The sequence below is a fragment of the Benincasa hispida genome, chromosome 3 (genome assembly GCF_009727055.1).
Source record: "Benincasa hispida cultivar B227 chromosome 3, ASM972705v1, whole genome shotgun sequence".
Taxonomy (NCBI): Eukaryota; Viridiplantae; Streptophyta; class Magnoliopsida; order Cucurbitales; family Cucurbitaceae; genus Benincasa; species Benincasa hispida.
The window spans coordinates 65,501,912-65,523,587 of record NC_052351.1 but is presented as its reverse complement, the minus strand read 5'-3'; the positions used below and the strand labels follow the sequence as shown (position 1 = coordinate 65,523,587).

Genomic DNA, 21,676 nt, shown 5'->3' with positions numbered 1-21,676 from the left:
TCTTTGGGGTTATATCATATGGCTTCATCCATCTTGTGTCTGAGTAATTCTGCTTTGTTTAATTTCAATTTTCATCATCCTTTTTTGAATAGGGAGTCATCGGACGTGTTTACACTTATTTATTGGGAGATTTCCATCTTCACTTGGATTGTAAAGATACTAATTTTTTGTTCACTAACTCCTCTTCAGGGATCGTTTGGTTTAAAGTTATGTAGAAATTTGAGAATAAAAAATGGTTGGAAATTAAAGAAACCTATATTTGGTTGCGCATGAAAAATGCTATAAGAATTTTATGAATAAAAATTATGTTTGTATTTAATTTATGAAATTAAGCTTAATAAGATTATATAATTTAATAGAGTAATTAATTAAACAATAAATATGATATTGATAAAAATGAATTAATTAGTAATCAATAATAATTTTAATTATAAATATTTGAAAATTGAGTAATTTGTAACTAAAATTAGCCAATTAATATATTTAATAAATGTCATATTAATAATTATCGAATACTTTAATCTTTTTTAATTAATTAAGTTCAACATTAGCAATTTTAATTTTAATTAAATAATATAAGAAAATATATTTTAATCAACTATATATTAGGGCCATTACCCTATATTATATAAAAAATGAAAAAAAATGAGATTAAAAATATGATACATTAATAAAGAATATTAATAAAGACTACTAAAAAAAGATTTATAAATATGATATATTAATAATGAATGTAGTAAAAATTAATCACAATAAATAATTAACTGATCATAAATAATCAATAATCAATAATGATCATATGTTCATAATGATGGATCAAATTAAAATTAATCTCAATAAATAATTATTTCATTATAAAAAAAACAAAGTAAATGATTATTATTATTTAAAAATGAATTTTTGTACCAACTAAATTTAAATAAATAATATTTTAATAGATTATTATTTACCTAAAAAAATATTTATATTAATTTTGTTAAATTACTATTAATTAATTAATTAATTAATTAACTAACTAACTATATTCAAGACGAAATTATATATATAATGAAAAAAAGAAAAGAAGGGAGAAAAGAAAACCCACAGTTTTGAAATATGAGTTTTGTATGCTTGTGCCAGTTTCCATCCAGAAAATCTCCAATCAAATGACCCATTAAGAGTTTTCTTTCCACATTTTCCTTCTTTTGGGTATCCATCAGAGAATTAGAAATCCTTTGTGTCTCGTGAGAGCGTAATTCTCCCGAAGGTCAAGTTTTTGCTTGAAAAGTTTTATTTTTACATGTAAGAGCCTACAGAGGGATTGGAGCATGGGTGGTGAAAAATAGATGAATCTAATTTTGTAACAGCACATGTCATACTCAATGTTGTAACAATAGGAATGACAAGAAGGCAAATTGAGAATCAAAATAGTAAGGTAAAAACACAAAGATTGGTAACCTAGTTCGATGCAGTATCACCTACATATGGGATACTAGAAAAAAAACTTCACTAATATAGAGTCAAGTGATTACAATGATGTACTTATCTGTTAAGGATCTTTAACATTGACTATCATACAACCTATTCCTAGTGAATAAATTAGGCTCCCCTGTGATTGAGATTCCTTGTCTTGTTGCATCAACACTCTTTCTTCTTCTTGTTTGAAACAAACTTCTAACAAACTTACTTAGGGGCCTCAATATAACAAAACTTAGACTCTAAGTATGGTTTAGTTTTGAACTTCCTAAAAGTACCCAACTCGAACAATCTCTTCAATTGAATCTCCAAGACCCTTAGCAACAACCTCACTGAGAGGTTCACACAATATTCTGTTCATTAACGCTCTCGTACCACATACACACGCATACAAAAAAGGGGCTAACTCTAAAAGAAGGTAAACAACCTTACATATAGGAGCAAGTTTTTATCGAGAAAAAAAAAATGGAAAGCTGCTCCTGCAAATCAGAAAGACAAATAAGGGAAAAAATAACTTTTCCAGATAGATATCTCATATGAAAATAATGCTCTTGACAAACCAGGGAACAACCTAGCCGAGATTTCGCCTATAACAAAGATTCAGCCAACTCATCTGCAATAACAGGTGGAAATTTGGAATTGAACCCAAAAGAAATTGGAGGAGGAGAAGAAATCGAAGAAGATGCGGTAGAAGATGAGGGCAAAAATTGAAGAAGATGCCGAAGAAGACGGATAAAATTGAAGATGAAATGAGGAATTAAAGAAGATGAAGTGGAAGAGGGACCAAAATTGAAGAATATGAAGACAGCTGTGGCACATGCACAGGAAGGTGGAAGGGCCAAATGATGATCTTGGGACTTGGAGAGATAAATAAAAGGGATGGATGAGGTCTCTATTTAGTGATTTTTCTTCAATTTTGGGACTAGGTTAGCTTCAAAGAAGGTTAAAGGCCTAACTAGGATAGGATTTCATTCTGGGATTCGAGAGAATTAAAGAGTCTTCTAATTTAAAGGAAGATGAAAAACCCATGGGTCAGAAAAAGATTAAGAGACAGATGACTAAGTCTACTTTAAAAAAATCTATAATATTTATAAGGCTTCATTAACAACTCTTCATTAATTCTTGATTGTATATACACACACACACAAATAATTTCTATTTAAGTATTAATTAAAGTTACGACTTACGACACACAATACACTAACTTTAATTTCGATACACGTTCCGATTTACGAGTTAGCAACCTTGATTATATTTGGTGATTTTATATTTCCTTGTTTGTAATGGATGTTTATTCAAGAAACTCTTTCCTTCTCAAAGCAAATAAGACGAAAATAAGACAGAAATTAGTACTTTCAGCACATTTCCTATTCTAAAAACTCCCATAACACGCCATGTATAATCTTAAAAGTAGAATTACTTAGACAGTTTGATGGTCTGCAGATATGGACATGGTTGATCACATGTGTGTTGCAGCACTCTTATTAAACAGGTTAATCAGGAGAGGATAAATCTCTCTTCTTTTCTCCTTTTTTATGTTTATTATTATTTTTGTTTTTTTTTTTTGGAGGGGGTGGTTTTGTTTGTGGGGTAGCTTTGTGCCTTATGTTTTCTGCCTATTTTACAGGGCATTTTCCAAGTTTGAATTTGATGATGTACGGAAGCTGGCTGCTGAGTTGTGTGGGCGCATTCATCCCCAGGTGTACCGCTACAGTTTTACCTATGTAGTTTATTACCAAGATGTAGTGTGGTAGATGTTTCCCTTAATGTCTTCTATTGCATGATGTTCTTGGTATTAGACAGTGAAGTTCTGAACATCTGTATCGCCTATTATCGTTGGTTTTAGTTAAATAGTAAGCTTACCCAAAAGTATGACATTTGTGGCTAGTCTTGACTAATCAACCTTCATTCTTTATGGTGTCATAAATTTCTGATATTTTGAACGACATATACACAAAGGTTACTAGCCTTGTTTTGAAAGGGTAGGTCTTATCAATTAGTTTAACTGGAATTTAGTTAAAACAACAGATGAGGAAACTGAAGTTTGCCGAGAAATTATAAATAAGGAAAAGTGAAACCTACCTAAAAAAAAAAAAAAAAAACTCTATGCTCAAGATTAAAGGGTTTGGTTGTCGTGGTGTCCAATGTCCATATCCATGACTCTGATTTTGAATGGTTATTGGGTTCTTTTGGTTGCAAAAGGGGCTTTTGGCCAACTACTTACTTAGGACTTCCTTTAAGTGGTAACCCTAAATCAATTTTTGGCAGCCGTGGAGAGATTTCATGCTACCCTTTCTAGCCTCCCTGCATACTACTTGTCATTTACTTGTCATTGTTCAGGGCTCCTTTCTCTGTCATTAATTACCTTATAAGATGGTATGTGACTTCTTTTGGGAGGGTTCTCGAGGGAAGGTGTTATGCACAATGTGAATTAAGTGATTTCTTAGCGATCAACTATTGAGTGGTATTGGTATTGGAAATTTTGAACATCGTAATTCTGTCTTCCTTGCAAAATGGACCCAACATTTCTTATCAGAACATGATGGTTTATGGTGGAATCTCATCGTGGCAAAATACTACTCCCTAGATTGCATTTGGCCCACTTCTATCTCTAGTGGTTCTTTCAAAGCTCCCTGAACATTTATTCGTTCGTATACTAGTCTGGTTGATGCACGTATTTGTTGTAGACTTGGTGATGGTGCTACTACATCTTTTTGTCATGATTCTTGACTTATCTATGGTGTTCTCTCCACCATGTATTTGCGACTTTACCGTCTTGCATAACATCCAATCATGGAGACTTCACCAAAACAAAAACAAACCCGATCGATTTCTTCCTCTAGCAAATTGACTTCTGTCGAGAACACTTTATTTGAACTCAGTTTGGGCTACTGATAAAATTCCTAACCTCGGTTCGTCAAGATAAATGGCAGGGGATCTCGTTATAGATTTATCAATGCAAATCATAGTGCATTGATTGAAGGGGGAAAATTACTCGGAGTTGGCCCAATCGGTCAAGCTAGCCATCGATGGTAGGGGAAATTTTAGGTTTTTAATCGGTGGATCTCGTAATACACTCATCAATGCAAATCACAGTGCATTGATTGAATGGAAAAAATTACTTGGAATTGGCCCAATCGATCAAGCTAGCCACCAACTGTAGGGGAAATTTGGATTATTAATCGGTGAATCCTATACTCCATAGACTAATGATGCTACATACGAAACATGGAGGTTGAACTCCTTGCTAACTATTTGATTGCTCAAGTCCATGGATCCCTTAATTGTCAAACCTCACAAGTTCCTGAAGACAGCAAAGGAAGTATGTGATTTTGTTGGTGAGACTTATTATAACGGGAATACTTCCCAATTTTTTTTGAATTGAAAATTAAGATATGGCAATCAAAACAAGCCCAACGTGATGTCACAACCTACTACAGTGAGATGGTTGCGTTATGGCATGAATTAGATTAGTGCAAGGAGGATGTGTGGGAGAACACAACAAACTTCGCTCGTTTTTGGAAGCGTGAAGAGAATGACCGCATGTTCATGTTCCTTGCAGTGTCAACCAAAGCCTTGATGAAGTGAAGGGTCGTGTTCTTGGTCATTGGCCCTTGCTCTTTGTACTCTGTATTTTTGGAGAATAAATTTCTTATTATTTAATTAGACAAAAGATACATATATATAGGTGAATGAGAAATCCTAATCCAGTATATACAAAATTACGATAAAGGACGACTGTACATATTAATTTAAATTTATATTATCACACTCCCCCTCAAGCTAAAGCAAATATGGCAATCATACCCAACTTGTTGCATAGATAGCTTATTCTTGCTCCATTTACAGCTTTGGTAAAGATATCTCCCAATTGTTCTCCAATCTTCACATATCCCAGATATTAACCCTTCTTATATTTTCTCGCGAACAAAGTGACAATCCACTTTAATATGTTTAGTTCTTCATGAAACTATGGATTGGATGCAGTGTGAAGTGCAACTTGATTATCACACTATAATTTAGCTGGCACGGTAACGTTGAACCTCATCCCAGATAAAAGTTGATGTATCCATACTTTGTTCTACACCCATTTACATCCAATAGCCTTCTTTCCTATCGGACACGAGACTAAATCTCAAATACCACTATCATTCAAAGTAGTCATCTCCTTAATCATGGTACTATGCCACCCAAAATGAGATAAAGCTTCATGAATAGCGTGAGGAATAAAGATGGAATCAAGAGATGGAATAAAAGAATAAGTGGGCGAAGACAACCGGTTATACAAAACAAACGAAGTAATAGGGTAAGTACAAGTGCATTTACCTTTTCGAAGGGCAATGGGTAGATCATCACTCGATTCTGGATCAGATGTTGAAGAAGCCATTGGTGTAAGACGTGTCTGAAGGTGGCTGTGGAGGACGCCGGGAGTAAACTTGAGTGACAAGTGGGCGAGAAGGAAGAGACATAGAAGAAGATTGAGTAGGAGATGATGTGGAAGAGGTAATCTCATAGATAAAAAGATCATCCTCCTCTCCTTTACAATGACTTGACGGTGAGGGGTTAAAAGATACATTTTCAAAAAACATAACATTGGGAGAGACAATATACTTGTTAAGAGTAGGACAATAACAACGATAACCCTTTTGAGCACGCAAATAGCTTGAGAAAATGTATTTCAAAGATTTTGGATCAAATTTGGTACGATGTGGACGAATATCCGAGCAAAACGAACACAACCAAAGATCTTAGGGGCAAGAGGAAACAAAAATTTCGTAGGAAAAAGAGTACGATGAGGAATCTCTCCATTGAGGATTGAGGAAGAGATTCTATTAATCAGGAAGCAAGCATTGGACATCGTATCAACCCAAAATTGCTTTAGAACATGCATTTAAAAGGATAAGGTACAAGCTATTTCAAGGAGGTGTCTGTTCTCTCTTTCAGCCATTCCATTTTGAGATGAAGAGTCTGCGCAAGAGGGTTGATGAATGATGCCATGATCACATAAGATCCAAGTACATGAGATAAATATTCACCAGCATTATTAGTGTGCAAGGTTTTGATAGAGACATTAAATTGATTTCAAATTTCAGCATTAAAAACACAAATATGAGACAATAACTTGATTTTTCATTAAATATAACTAAGTCACACGAGAATAATCGTCAACAAAAGTAACAAAGTAACAAAAACCTGATTGGGACATGACTGGACAAGGACCCCAAATATCAGAATAAACTAACTCAAATAGAATGTTGGCTCGTTTATGGACTCTAGGACTAGAACTAAGATGATGAAATTTATCAAACTGACATGAATCAGAATTCAAAAACGACAAAGAACAAAATTCAGGATAAAGTTTCTTCAACACGGACAATGAGAGATGGCCCAGGCGAAAGTGAACTACAAACCGGGATGTAACTCTGGAGCAGGCTACAACTTTTGGTATCTGGTGGTAAAAAATGTAAAAGCCCCCCGACTCATGTCTTCTACCAATAATCATCTTCGTCATACGATCCTGAAGCAAGCAATAACAAGGGAAAAATGAGACAACAATTAAGGTTGCGTGGAAGTTGGCTAATGGAAATTAAATTAAAAGATAATTGAGGCAAATGTAATACAGAGGAAAAAGAAAGAGATGGGGTGAGAGGAATGGTGTCGGATCCAAGAACAGAGGAGGTGGATCCATCTGTCTAAGTCATAGATTGGGATGGGGCATGGGACAAAGGTGTAGAAAATAAGTTAGAATTACCAATCATATGAGTGGTGGTATCTGAGTCTATGACCCATTTGGTAGATGATGTAAGAAGGCATTTCGAATTATCTGTCTCAGCAGTGGTGGCAGTAGGATTCGATGAAGAAGATGCCTACAAGGATTTCTATAATACTTGAAATTTAGCAAAGTCGTTAATAGAGATAGTAACAGACTTTTTGGCCATATCATTGGTGGAAACTATCTGAGCATGTTGAGATCGTTGAGCCTTGTACAACAATTTTCGACAATCACGTTTAAGATGTCTTGGCTTACGACAATAGTGGCAAACAATCTCCTGAGAATCTGATTTTCGATTATCATAACTAGGCTTCTGAGAATTGTTGATCATCCCTAGAGTAACTTGAGAGTTATTATTCTTGCTCATAAGAGTACTACTAGGTTGAGAAATAGACGACCCAGATTGAGAGCTCTCAATATGAAAAACACGATTGAAGGCCTCCTCTAACAATATAATTTTAGAATAAGAAAGAATATGTGTTTTAACCATTCCAAATTTTGGTGAAAGTCCATTCAGAAATATCATAACAACCATCTTTTCTCGCTGAGCTTGTTGAACTTTGACATCTGGGCCAAAAGGTAATAATAAGGCAAGTTCGGTAGCTGTCTTCTTAAGCCTCATAAAGTAGCTTGTAACAGATTATGCTTTTTGTTCGGCTTGAAAGAATTGCATACAAACTTCAAACATTTGATGGACGTGTTCTTTTCCTGAGTACAAAAATTCTAAGAACTCTAAGAGTTCCTTAATAAAATTACCATGATCTACCAAACCAACCACCTTACTCTCCATGGAATTTTTAATATGAAGATAAAGTCGAGCTTCATCATGAAGCCAACTCTTTTTCTTATCATCTTGTGGTGGATTCTCAGTCACATGATCATCCATATCGGTATTAAGTAAATAAAACTAAATCATGTGACGCCAATTAATTAGCTCCATTTAACTTATGTTCCCTTATCTTTGATGCTAAGGGAATTACCTTGGATACAATCATATGCTTCATTTCATCCATTAAGAACTAACACACGATCCCACAAGCATAATTAAACAAATGAGAATCGAAAGCAAGGTAAACCAAAGAGCGAAATAGCCCCAAATTAGAACAAAACCGTCACAAACCCTAGGAACAAAGCGTATTTTTCAAACAGCTTCACACTCGAGTAGATGTTGGTAGAACCAAAGGCATAGATGGACCGAAAAATGCAACCTGAGACGAACCCAATGGATGGAAGTGAAGAAAACAGCCTCACGCATTCCCACGCACTGGCCCGTGGCGAAGGAGTAGACTTGATCTGGCAATGCGTGTACCTCATGGACGGCTGTTTTTGGCGAACGGCGGTGGCACTCCTCCTGAGGTGGGTGTAGACAAACGGCCACTCGAAGTTGATGATCCAAACTCAAACTCTAACTCACAAAGCCGTTAAAGAATATTCTAAACCCTAAGCGAATAATGCTCTGATACCATGTACTCCGTATTTTTGGAGAATTAATTTCTCATCATTTAATTAGACAAAAGATACATATAAATAGGTGAATGAGAACCCTAATCTAGGATAGGATATACAAAATTACAATAAAGGACAACTGTACATATTAATTTAAATATATATTATAATACTCTCAATGCAAGATTTTTTTTTGAAGTCCATCCAGAGGAAAGTTGCTGCAGAATTATGCATAACAAACACCCAATTCTTGAAAACTATGATGCAACAGCCATGGTGATTCGTAATTATGATCAAAGTGAGGAAGTCGTAGTGTGGTCACTGCAGGAGGTTTTGGCATAGTCATGGAAATTGTTGGAAAATCTTATGGCGGCAGGCCCCCAACTGGAAACCAAAGGCTGAACATGCTCTTCGTGGTTGAAACTTCTCATAAACATCAAGTGAAATCGCCTGCAGCTCAGTTAACTTTAGAACAAATAGAAATATTTTTGAAGTTGCTCAGATCTGAAACTCCTCAATCATGCTCCTTTGCACAAAATGATGAACTGCACTATTTGTCTTCTTTCAATTGTAACAAAAAAAACTACTCAACAACAAAATTTTCCTTGGACAATAGATTTAGGAACCTTTGATCACGGAGTAGTTGCCCTAGTTCATTCTCTTCTTATTAACCTTGTGCAGGAAGTAAGAAAGTAAGAATTGCAGGTGGTTCTTATTCTACCATAGCTAGTGTTGATAACATTAAAAAATCATATAACTTCATTCTGTCTAATGTCTTGCATGCTCTCAAGTTGATTTATATAAGCAAAATCACAAAAGACCTTCCATGTCTTGCTAATTTTTATCTTCACTTCATAAATTTCAAGACTTGGTCTTGGTGAAAATGTATTGTCTCTATTTTTTGGATGAGGAGTCTAGCTCAAATAAAGATGCTTGAAGAGTTCGTGTTTCCTAACGTCTGTCATTGCTAATGATGTAATTTATTTATGCCATTTTAAACTAGACATCCAAATTTCTTTCAATTAAAAACGTTGTTTCCAAACTTATTCCGTAATAAAGATCCCTCTCTCTGTGTTTCGTTTGATTCCTCCAATGATCAAACTGGAGATATTTTGACCTAGCCCCTAGGGATTGTTCAAACCAATCTATGGCAATCTTATAAGTCAATGCATGGCATCTATGCACCAGCTTGAGGGGAGTACAGAAACATGTATTTAGTTATTTATTTATTAATTGTCGATTTATTTGTATCCTTATTTAGGTGTATCTAAATAGTTGATGTAAATTATTATTATTTAAATTTGTTCCTAGTTTTTAGCTCACGCTAGTTTAACCTAATTTGTATCTCTAGAAGGCCATAGTAAATAAGAAAGTATTCTTCTACTTAGAATCACAATAACTATATTCGATGTAATGCTAACATTCTGCTTTTGGTATATAATATATGGTCACTTTTGTTCTAATTTTCCTGATGTCCTTTGTTTTCTTTAGGTGCTTTATCCTTATGTTAACTCCATGCTAGAAGATGCTGCCACTTCTCATAATATACCAAGAATAAAAGCCTGCCTTTTTTCGATGTGCACGTCCCTTGTGGTAATCAACCTTCTGTGAATATTTACCATGTCCATGAGCTTGGAGAGCTGTTATGCTCTGTTTTGCATTACGATCCATAATGTTATCTATTTGTACAACAGGCAATGAATAGAATTTCTTTTGGTTTGTAGGTAAGACGCGAGCATAACTTTTCACATTTTGATATTTTTGAAATCGTAAAAACCTTGGAAGTAGTTCTATCGTGGCCGTCTCAAAATGGAGATGAAGGTATGTTAACATATTATCTTGATTTTGCTTCTTTGTTACTCTACAGTAATCTTGGTATCTGAATTTTTTATTTTTGTTTTATCAGTTTCCAAATCACAACATGGATGCATTGATTGCATGGCGTTGATGATTTGTGCTGAACTACAAGCTCCAGATTCCTGCAGCGCCTCCAAGTTGGAGAAAATTGACATTGATAAGAAAGGTGACTGATCTTTCAATCTAAGTAAGGTATATTAGTTCTTATCGACTTCTGACTTCACGAGCTGAATGAACAGGGCATGCCTCTTTAAAAGGTTCTATCCTCGAGTATGTGATCCATCAAATAATAACGGGTACAAAAGAACTAGTTTCAACCTATGACTTGGACAATAATGACAACACGTCCGATAATTCAACGCCTCTATCTCTTCGCCTCTGCATGACAAATGTGCTCATCAGTGCCTGCCAAAAGCTTTCAGATTCAAGGAAAAAAAAATTTGCCCGAAAAGTTCTTCCACGTCTCATTAGTTTTGTTGAGGTTACTTCATCATCCAGATATCATTAACAAGATTTTGATTGATTTTTTTTATGTTTCCAGGTTTGTTTTTTGTGATTCTCATGATATTGCCAAATGTTGTAGGTAACAAGTACACAGGTAGATATTAGAGCTGCATGTATTGGAGTCATCTTTTCAGCCGTATATCATCTGAAGTCAGCTATTCTACCTTATGCCAATGATATTTTCAGTGTCTCCTTAAACGCTCTGAAAAATGGGAGAGAAAAGGTATAAAATTAGGCTTATATGAGACACGATGCATAGTTATTTCTGTTTCATTTCAATCATTCTTACTGAATATGTTAGGTATCCAAGACCTCCTGCACTCAGAAAATACCCAACAAAGGACAAGAATAGGGATCGTAAAACTCTTAAGTTTGAGAAAGAATCAGAATACTCTATTCATTCACCAAAGATATGAATATATACAAGTATACAAAGCATAGAAAAGGAAAATATCACAAAATATTTACAAGAATGGAAATCTTAACTATAGAATTATAACACTCCCCCTCAAGTTTGAGCATATATGTTAATCATGCCCAACTTGTTACATAGATAATCTATATGTCTTCCATCCAATGCTTTCGTGAAGATATCTCCTAATTGTTCTCCAGTCTTCACATATCCTGTAGATACCAACCCTTGTTAAATTTTCTCACGTACAAAATGGCAATCAACTTCAATATGTTTAATCCTTTCATGAAATACTGGATTAGATGCAATATGAAGTGCTGCTTGATTATCACACCACAACTTTGTCGGTGTGGTGATTTCAAATCCCAACTCAACAAGAAGTTCATATATCCAAATCAATTCACACACAGATTGTGTCATTGCTCTATATTTTGATTCCGCACTTGAACGTGACACCATATCCTGAAGTTGATCTTCTGTCTTCTTTAGATCCTGCCCAATCAGTGTCTGAGAAACATTCAATATTAGTATGACCATAATCCTTATATAATAAACCACGCCGGGGAGCAGCCTTCATATAACAAAAAATCAGTTCCTATGTAGCTCAATGATCAACTGTAGGGCATGACATGTATTGACTCACAATACTTACTGAATAGGCTATGTCGGGTCAAGTTACTGTAAGGTAATTAAGTTTTCCCACTAACCTCTTATATCTTTCAGGATCTTTTAGCAATTCTCCATCTTTTGTGAGCTGTAAGTTGGGCATCATTGGGATACTACATGGCTTAGCCCCTAGCTTTCCTTTTTCAGTCAACAAGTCAAGTATATATTTTCTCTGTGATAATAGGATTTCTTTCTTGCTTCTTATACCTTCAATTCGTAAGAAGTATTTCAACATGCCCAAATCTTTTGTATGGAATTGACTATGAAGAAAGGTCTTTAGAGACTAAATACCTAAAGCATCATCACCAGTAATCACAATATCATCCACATATACGACTAACAAGATGACACCACCTTCAGATCTCTTAAAAAAGACCGAATGATCTGACGTGCTCTTCCGCATTCCAAAGCTTTCAATCCCTTGACTAAATTTTCCAAACTAAGCTCGTGGGCTCTGCTTTAATCCATACAAGGATTTACGAATGCGACACACCATTCTATTCTCCCCCTTAGCAACAAACCTTGGTGGTTGCTCCATATACACATCTTCTTGAAGATCACCATGAAGAAATGCTTTTTTAATATCAAGCTGATATAAATGCCAATGATTGATTGAAGCTAATGAAATAAACAATCTCACAGATGTCATTTTTGCTACAAGAGAAAAAGTATCAGCATAGTCAACGCCATAAGTTTGTGCGTAGCTTTTCGCTACAAGGCGCGCTTTTAACCAAGCAACAGAACCATCAGGATTGATTTTAATTGCAAACACCCATTTGCAACCGATAGCATTCTTTCTTGCAGGAAGAGAAACTAAATCCCAAGTACAATTATCATCTAAGGCAGTCATCTCCACCATTGCGGTACACCAACCAAGATGAGACAAAGCCTTATGAACAGTTTTCGGGATGGATACAGACTCTAAGGATGCAATGAATGAACATGTGGAAGGCGACAAATGGTTATATGAAACAAAAGAGGAAATAGAATGAGCACATGTACGTTTACCTTTACGAAGAGCAATAGGAATCACTCGTTTCTGGATCCAATGACGAAGAAGACTCTGATACAGGTCATGGAACTAAAGGAGGTTGTCATCGAGTATAGACCTTAACGATGGGTGGAAGAGTAAAGGTAGCCACAGGTAGAGATGAATCAGGAAGAGGATCGGAAGGAGAAATAATTGTGTAGACAAGGAAATCATCCTATAATTCCTTATGCTCCCCCTGACTCTTATTCGAAGAGAAAGACGGTGATGATAAAAATGGGGTATGTTAAAAAAACGTGATATCAGGAGAGACGAAATATTTATTTAGACTAGGACAATAACACCATACCCCTTTTGGACACAGAATAACTAAGGAAAATACATTTTAAGAACTTTGGATCCAGCTTGGTATGTTGAGGCTGAACATCCCGAACAAAGCAGGTACAACCAAATATTTTGGGTGGAATGGGAAACAAATGTTGTTGGGGCATAAAGTACGAAAAGGTATCTCACCCTTAAGAATGGAAGAGGGCATGCGAGTTATTAAGAAACAAGCTGTAGAAACAGCATCGGCCTAAAAGGATTTTGGAACATGCATCTGAAACATCAAAGCTCTGGCAGTCTCAAGGAGATGGTGATTCTTTCGTTCTGCAACCCCATTTTGAGATGGAGTATCGACATAAGAAGATTGATGAAGAATGCCATGGGCATCTAAATAAGACTTGAATGTGTGAGAGATATTTTTTAGCATTATCACTCTGTAAGATTTTAAGAGCACCACTAAACTAAGTTTGAATTTCAGTATGGAAGTTACAAAAATGAGAAAGTACCTTAGAACGACTTTTCATTATATATAACCACGTAACACGAGAGGAGTCATCGACAAATGTAACAAAATACCTAAACCTTCATTTGGACTCATCGGGACATGAACCCCAAACATCAGAATGGACTAATTCAAAAGGAGCATTAGCTCGTTTATTGACTCGAGGATACAAACTCAAACGATGAAATTTAGCAAACTAACATGACTCACAATCTAAAGAAGACAAATGTTGAAGTTGTGGACGAAGACTCTTTAACACAGAGATAGGCGGATGACCCAAACGACAATGCTCTTCAAAGGGAGACGACCTTGAGCATGTGATGGCCGTAGGTGTTTGTGGTTCAACGATGTAAAGACCTCCAAATTCACGCCCTTTACCAATCGTCTGTTTCGTCGTAAGATCCTAAAATAAGCAATAACCAGGAAAAAAGGAGACACAACAATGAAGATCACAAGTGAGTTTACTGACCGAAATCAAATTAAACGAAAAATGTGGTAAATTTAAAACTGATGACAGGGAAATTTATTCAGTAAGACGGACGGTTCTTGATCCTAAAACAGGAGTGGAGGTTCCATCAGCTATAGTGACATTAGGTGAAGAGATAGATGTACAAAGTTTAGAGAATAAACTGAAGTTACATGTCATATGGTTTGTAACGCCAGAGTCAATGACCCATTTTGACGTGGAGGAAAGAAGGCATTTAGAAATGTTATCTGTCTCTGCGATGGCCGTAATGGGAGTAGAAGATGATGCCCTCAATGACTCTTGATATTGCTGAAATTTAGTAAATTCCTCTGCAAAAATCGTAATTGACTTGTTAAGTTTATCAGGAGTAGAGGCGACATGTGCATAGGGTGATGGCATCCTCTGACCCTTATTCAGCAATCTTCTGCATTCACGCTTCGTATGGCCAGGTTTATGACAATAATAGCAAACAAAACCTCCTGGATTTTCTTTGGTTATTGTGATGACCTTTGAAGCTATTTGATTCAACCCCCTTATTACCTCTATAATCATTTGTCGCCCAATCAAAGCACTATTAGAATCAGATGACGTAACTGCTTGTGTCTTTTCAGTACGAAGTATTCGAGTGTAAGCTTCTTCCAACGATGAGATATTTGAGCTTAACAACATTTGATCTTTGGCCATCTCATATTTAGGTGCAAGACCTACTAAAAAGCTCATGATAAAACATTTTCACGTTGAACCATTAGAACTTTTGGATCCGTGTTGATTGGCATCAAGACATATTGGAATTCCGTGCATGTATTTTTAACCTCCATAAAGTAGCTTGTAATAGATTTTTCTCCTTGATCAGGTTGATATAGAGTCTTACAAATATTAAACACTATTAATATTCTCTTTCCCTGAATAAAGGAAATCCAAATATTCCAATAGTTCCTTGACTGATTCGCAATGATTTACTAGTTCAACAATTTCATAGTCAATAGAATTCTTGATTTGTAGAAGCATTCTTGAATTGTCCCGCCACCAAATCTTTTTATTAGCATCAATCAGTGGCTCTTATGTGATGTGATCATCCATCTCCATGCTCCTAATAAAGTGGCGAACATTTGATCTCCATGAATAGTAGTTGGATCCATTCAACTTGTGTTCAGTTACTTTTGACACCATAGGAACAATCTCAGACATGACTATTGGTTTCTTATCAGCCATTACCTCAAAAAATAGACACCGGACAGCCGAGAATCAAACCCTAATTTACCGAAGAGATGTCTTTACAAGTAGTGAGTATATCTATATATCCCAAACAAACACACCACCAAAAAGAGTTAACAAAACTGAGGAAACCCACAGAAGACGAACCAAAATCAATGGCTCACGCGCCTACACGTGCCGACGCGTGGATGGACGGCAAAGAGGAACAAGTGGCGTGTGATCCTCATGCACTGGTCAGATGGGATCTGGACTTTGGGATTTTGTAGATCGGTGGCTGGGCTCCTCGATGGACTGGGCGGTGTTGAAAAAATAGCCTTCTTTTTTTCCCCCGGCGGCGGCTAACGACGGCGAACGAACCAAAGACGGCAGCTATGAGCAAAAGTGTAAACTCACCTGTCTACAAAACCCTAAACGTATCACAAACGGGTTCTAAATTCTCAAACCCTAAGGATCACAAAACCCTAAGTTTGTTTAAAGAGCTCTAATACCATGTAAAACTCTTAGGTTTGAGAAAGAATCAGAATACTCTATTCATTCACCAAAGATATGAATATATACAAGTGTACAAAGCATAGAAAAGGAAAATATCACAAAAAATTTACAAGAATGGAAAATCCTAACTATAGAATTATAATAGGGATAAACTCCCCTGTTTATGATATTCCAAGAATTCAACCAGCAATTACAATTTCAGTAATTAAAATATAACTGAGAACACTAGATGAAGAACAAAGAAAGTAATCAAGAAAAAGATAAAAGGCAGGATTCGAGAGCGCCTCCCTCTCTACAAGATTCAGAAAGTTCCAAAATGATCACGCCCCCAACGAATTCTGACAAACTTCTCTTAACCCCTACTCGCTAGTTAAACGCTCTCTCTACTCTCCTCTCCACTTCAAGCTCCTTCCTTTCCTTCCGATCTTTTTCTTCCAGTCCGACCACCTTCCTAACATCTCCATTTATTTCCCCTTTTCCATCCTTACATCTATTCTTTATTGGGAACTATGGAGGTGAAAAGTTTTACTATTATTGATAATGGCAACGACTTCTTTGTGGAAGATATAAAAAGAGGCTAGAAAGTATTCTTCTCAGTGACGATGGAAAAATGGCTCGATACCAGCATGAAAAGGTTATTAAGTGGTCCGACTTTTGAGTTCTTTTTACTTAAGGAAAGAGTAGATCAATGTGTAATCTGACTTATAAAGTTTCGTAACAAAGAACGGTGGTTTGTGGAGTGTGCGGTCTGGCCTTCAATAGGAGGAAGGAAGAACATCAACATTCCTAATCAACATTCCTAATGGAGATGGCAAATCTGGCTGGCAAGAGTTCAAAGAAATGGTTAGTTTTTGTATTAATAGACCCCTGGCCTTCACTGATCAATCTGAAAATATTCAATATCCAATCACTGGGGAAAAGCTAGAATATGAGGCTGATATGGGTAAACGAAAGTTTGGTGCATCAACGGCTGTTTTGGACAAGAAAAGATCATATCCAGAAGTAATTAAACAAGGTGATTCAAATTTTAAGCATACCCATGTTAATCCTTCATCATTTTGGGTATGGTTGGATTGAAGACTACTTTGGAGGATCATCTTCAGACAGAGTTTTAATCAATCCATTCATGGATGACAAAGCATTATTGAAAATTGATATGAATCAATTTTTTTTCAAAAATATTGGGAAATAACTTCGGACTGAAGTAGGCTATTGGTCGTCTGTCTTGCATCAACACTGCCCTGAGCCCAAGGCTTGAAGCATCCGTCTCAATCACGAATGTTTTAGTGAAATTCGGAAGGGCCAACACCGGTAGCGTAGCCTGTAGCCATGGTGCTCTTCAATCTGTTAAAGGCCTCCATTGCAAGATCATTCCACCTAAAAGCATTTTTTTTTGCAAGAGTTGAGTCAATGGTGCTGCAATCACCCCATAATCCTTCACAAACTAGTGGTAGTAACCAGTCAAACCCAAAAATCCTCTAAACTCGGACACATTTCTTGGTATTGGCCAGGCAACATAACTTGAACTTTTCTCCCATCTGCTTGCACGCCAACCTCTGATGCCCAATGTCCCAAGTAGTTAATTCTTGTATGCCCAAAAACACATTTCTTTTGGTTGGCATGCAGCTGGTGATCCTTTAACACATCGAAGATGATTGCCAAATGCTTTTCGTGTGAATCTAAATTAGGGTTGTACACCAAAATATTGTTAAAAACTAATATGAAATGACGAAGAAAAGGTCGACACACCTAATTCATCAAAAGACTAGAACGTTGTTAGAGTGTTAGTCAGATCAGAAGGTATCGCCACGAAATCATAATGACTTTCGTGTGTTCGGAAGGTTGTTTTCTCAATGTCCTCTTCCCTTATTTGTATCTGGTGATAACTTAATCGTAAATCCAATTTAGAGAAGTAGGTAGATTTGTGTAACTCATCCAACAATTCTTCAATAACTGGAATTGGAAATTGGTTTGCAATCGTGACTTGATTAACCTTCCAATAGTCCACACAAAATCTCCATCCTGTCTTTTTTTCAAACTAACAACACCGGGCTAGAAAATGGACTTCTACTTGGCCGAATGATGCCCATGGTTAACATCTCTTTCACCATTCGCTCTAGTTCATCCTTCTACACATGCCCATTTTTATATGGTCTTACATTGATTTGTTTTTGGCCTTCCACCATAAGAATCTGATGATCGATTTCTCGTTTGGGTGGTAGGTGGCTCGGTGTTTTGAACACTGCAGCGTTTTTGCTTATCCGACGCTTTAGGACTAGATGCATTTCTTCTACTTGATTACTTAGAGAATCGACAGATTTCCCCTTCCTCTAAGATCCTTCCATCACCACAGTTCCATCCTTATCCCTACCCAGACTTACCTCCATCTCCCCCATGAGTCGATGGACATGCTGGCACATAGTGAAGACCATCTCCTTCAATCCCACACTATCCTTATCATGGGATTCCAATTGGTATTCGGGTTCCTTCAATGCCATCTTGTTCTTCCCAGGATGAAATGTAGCTCTGATATCACCAATTTGTTAGGTATCCAAACCTTTCATGATCCCTACCCGCTGGTCCCCACCACACATAGCAACCTCCAAGTAAGGTTTAGCAGATATTTTCAAAGCATATATATATTTAATATATTTTCACAACAAAAATAAAATTTTGATTGGTATTCATAATATTAAGCTTGTTTGCTCAGCACCATACTCTTTGTAGTAAGAAAAAATTCAATTATTTCAGAAATAGGTCACCCATAATATAAAATTAAAGAAAAAGAAAGGGGAAAAAAAAACTTAAAAAAGAAGAATTCTTAAACGTGTCATTTTCTTGAGATCACTTAAGCCCTAAACTAATTGAAAAAATGTTTGAACTTTTTCGTTCACCACCCTAGGTATAACAAAGTAACATAATTACTTCTCTAGCCAATTATTATATACCCTTAAAATCTTGCTAATAGTCTAATATTTCTAATCTTATCATAATACCCTTCCTATCAGAAACGTCTACAATCAGCTGCTTGCTGTTTTTATTCTATTCATCATAATCATGACACCAATTTTATATTTTTATATAATCATGCTTAAAAGAAGGGGAAAGAACCTACAGGCTTGAGGTAGAGATAATCCCCTTTCAAAGTAAGGGCTAAGGAATACTACAAAAGGGGAAAAAAATGTATTTTTGGCTGCTTATTGTTTGTTCTATTAAGGATAAAGAAGGTATATTTTGAGTTGTAGTTCTTTTTCCCTGTTCATCAGGAAAGGATAGCCGGTGCTAAGCTGATGGTATCCCTCATGTCAAGTGAAGATCCAATTTTGGAGTGTATTTCTGGAGGATTACTAGAAGCAAGAGATGTGCTCTCAAGTGTATCTTCTTTGGATCCTTCAATTGAAGTCCAACAAATTTGCCAGAAAATGCTCCAATGTTTGCTTTCTCCATGAGTTCATGTGAGCTGTTCATCATCATAAGTGGACAATGATTTTCCTATATGACCCAAGTGATTAAACTTTTAGATAAAAAGTTATTGTAAATAATATTAATTGGTAAACTATGGTATATTTGGAGGGTTATTTTGGTCTTGGTCCAATGATCACTTCGAAGGTTACACCTGTATTTCAAATTTTAAATACACGGTACATTATTTGAAGGGTTCTTTTAGCACGGGCCTAGCTATCAGTTAGAAATTTCACACTTTTTTTTTTTAATAATATGGAGTACAAGGGATGTTTGTATTTAGTAGCTCTTTATCGATGACACGTCTTAACTAAGATGATTCATGCTCAAATTGAACCTATCTAAAAAGCTATTTCTTAACTTGCATCAACGAATAGTTATATTATATTGGGGAAATTGTTAGAAACAACATATTCATCTTTTAAGATTAGTATTCTTTTTTAAAATTTATTAAAATAGTTTTCTCTGTGTTTCTTGGTCAAGATTGACCATTGAGATTTGTATAAAAAAAATTAATATTTTCAATCTATATTCAAAATTATCGATTCTCTTAAGCTCTTGGTGAATCTCGACTAGGATGAGGATTGAGATTCACATAATTTTTTCAAATCTTAATCTTTTTTAATCTTTCCAAAATTTAGAAATCACATGGCTAAATATTACGAAAAATTGAAAAGATAATTAGTAATTTCATTTAGATAAATGGTAAATCAATTTGAAAATGAGTGTAAAACATAAATTGGGTATAAGGTTTGCAAAATTACACAATTTTATGTGAAGTTTGGGAAAGATTACAAGAAAAATTTTGACGAGTTAAGAATTGCTATGATATTTGGAAAGATGGCATAATATTTGAAAAAATTATGTGGATCTCGGTTAATTTTGTGCAAAACTGTATCGAGAAAGTCTAAAATTATTGATTCTTTTAGCTTTCTTGGTACAATTTCTCCTAAATGAACATCGAGATTAGGCTTTCTTGATGAAAGTCTTCTCAATAGCCAAATTATAATCGAATTTAAAATTGAACCTAACTGCCAAATCAAATAGAACAGTTTTCATCCCTACCTATCGGGCAAGTGAGAGAGAGGTTTCATTGTTCAAGTCCTAGAGTCTGCATTTAAGGGATCTCCTCATGTACTTTCCCTACACGGGAGAGGGCAAATTCAATCTTGTGAAATTATATTTCCAACTCTTTATTTGGTCAAGTCTCCAAAATGGTAGGCATATTGAGTTGGCAACTCATGACACTCATCTATGCAAATCAAATGACAAACTTTCACATGCAAGGGTTTATAATGAAAGGAGTAGGTGACTATCTGCAGTGGAAGGATCGTGTCTCAATTTTAATTTTACAAAACATTGATTACAAGAATCCACAAACTAGGAATAAACAATGCTAATTAAGCATGCTTTTCTAACACATACCAAAAAAAAAAAAAAAAAAAAAAAAAAAAAAAAAAAAAAAAAAAAAAAAAAAAAAAAAAAAAAAAAAAAACTAAAACAGAAAAGAACTAAGAGGAAAAAAGGGTTCATGGATCTTACCCTTGGAGATTATCCTCTTGGGTCACGAACAAATCGGACTCTCCTTGTAATTCACAAACACATGATCACTAGAATGATGATGGACACCACCAATGGCTCTTTCCCATTATTCTCAAGGGTGAGGATCGCTGAGAAGCGTGGGCTTCAATGATCAATTTTTGAAGAAAGGGAGAAGGGAGAAATTCTTTTGAGAGAGAACACTGTTTCTGTAGAGAGCCTTTTGGGAGAGAATCTGAAGCGAGAAGCCGATAAAAAAAATCTCATAGCCCCTCAATGTTAACACCCTCAATGTTAACGTGAAAAAATAGTTGAGAGATTAAAAGTTGTTTTTTTTTTTTTCTTAAAAAAAATAATAACTTCCTCATTTTTATTATTTAAAAAGTAAAATTTGAAAATTCATAATTTTGAAAGTCAAATAATAATAACTTTATTATTCACATCCAACCATATGTAATATCATATATAACATATAGCCTATAGATAATATTATATCACATATAATATAACTTATGGTTTGTCACATATAATATAACTTATGGTTTATCAATCTCTCAATTAAACTATAGTATAAA

At 35.4% G+C, this 21,676-nt stretch overlaps 1 protein-coding gene across 4 annotated transcripts in view; it reads left to right on the top strand.

Annotated features, from left to right (window-relative positions):
- The window catches only part of LOC120073376, a 75,065-nt gene extending 55,221 nt beyond the window's left edge, over window positions 1–19,844 (top strand). For 3 of the 4 annotated variants that reach the window (XM_039026200.1, XM_039026198.1, XM_039026197.1), the window contains exons 17-24: window positions 2,899–2,947; window positions 3,083–3,155; window positions 10,166–10,267; window positions 10,399–10,495; window positions 10,581–10,697; window positions 10,771–11,012; window positions 11,115–11,258; window positions 19,346–19,844. In XM_039026200.1, coding sequence (XP_038882128.1) covers window positions 2,899–2,947; window positions 3,083–3,155; window positions 10,166–10,267; window positions 10,399–10,495; window positions 10,581–10,697; window positions 10,771–11,012; window positions 11,115–11,258; window positions 19,346–19,549 — 1,028 coding nt within the window. In that variant the 3' untranslated portion in view covers window positions 19,550–19,844. The remainder of the gene's footprint in view (window positions 1–2,898; window positions 2,948–3,082; window positions 3,156–10,165; window positions 10,268–10,398; window positions 10,496–10,580; window positions 10,698–10,770; window positions 11,013–11,114; window positions 11,259–19,345) is intronic. The other variant, XM_039026199.1, reaches the window with a different exon arrangement.
- The last annotated feature ends 1,832 nt before the right edge of the window (window positions 19,845–21,676 follow it).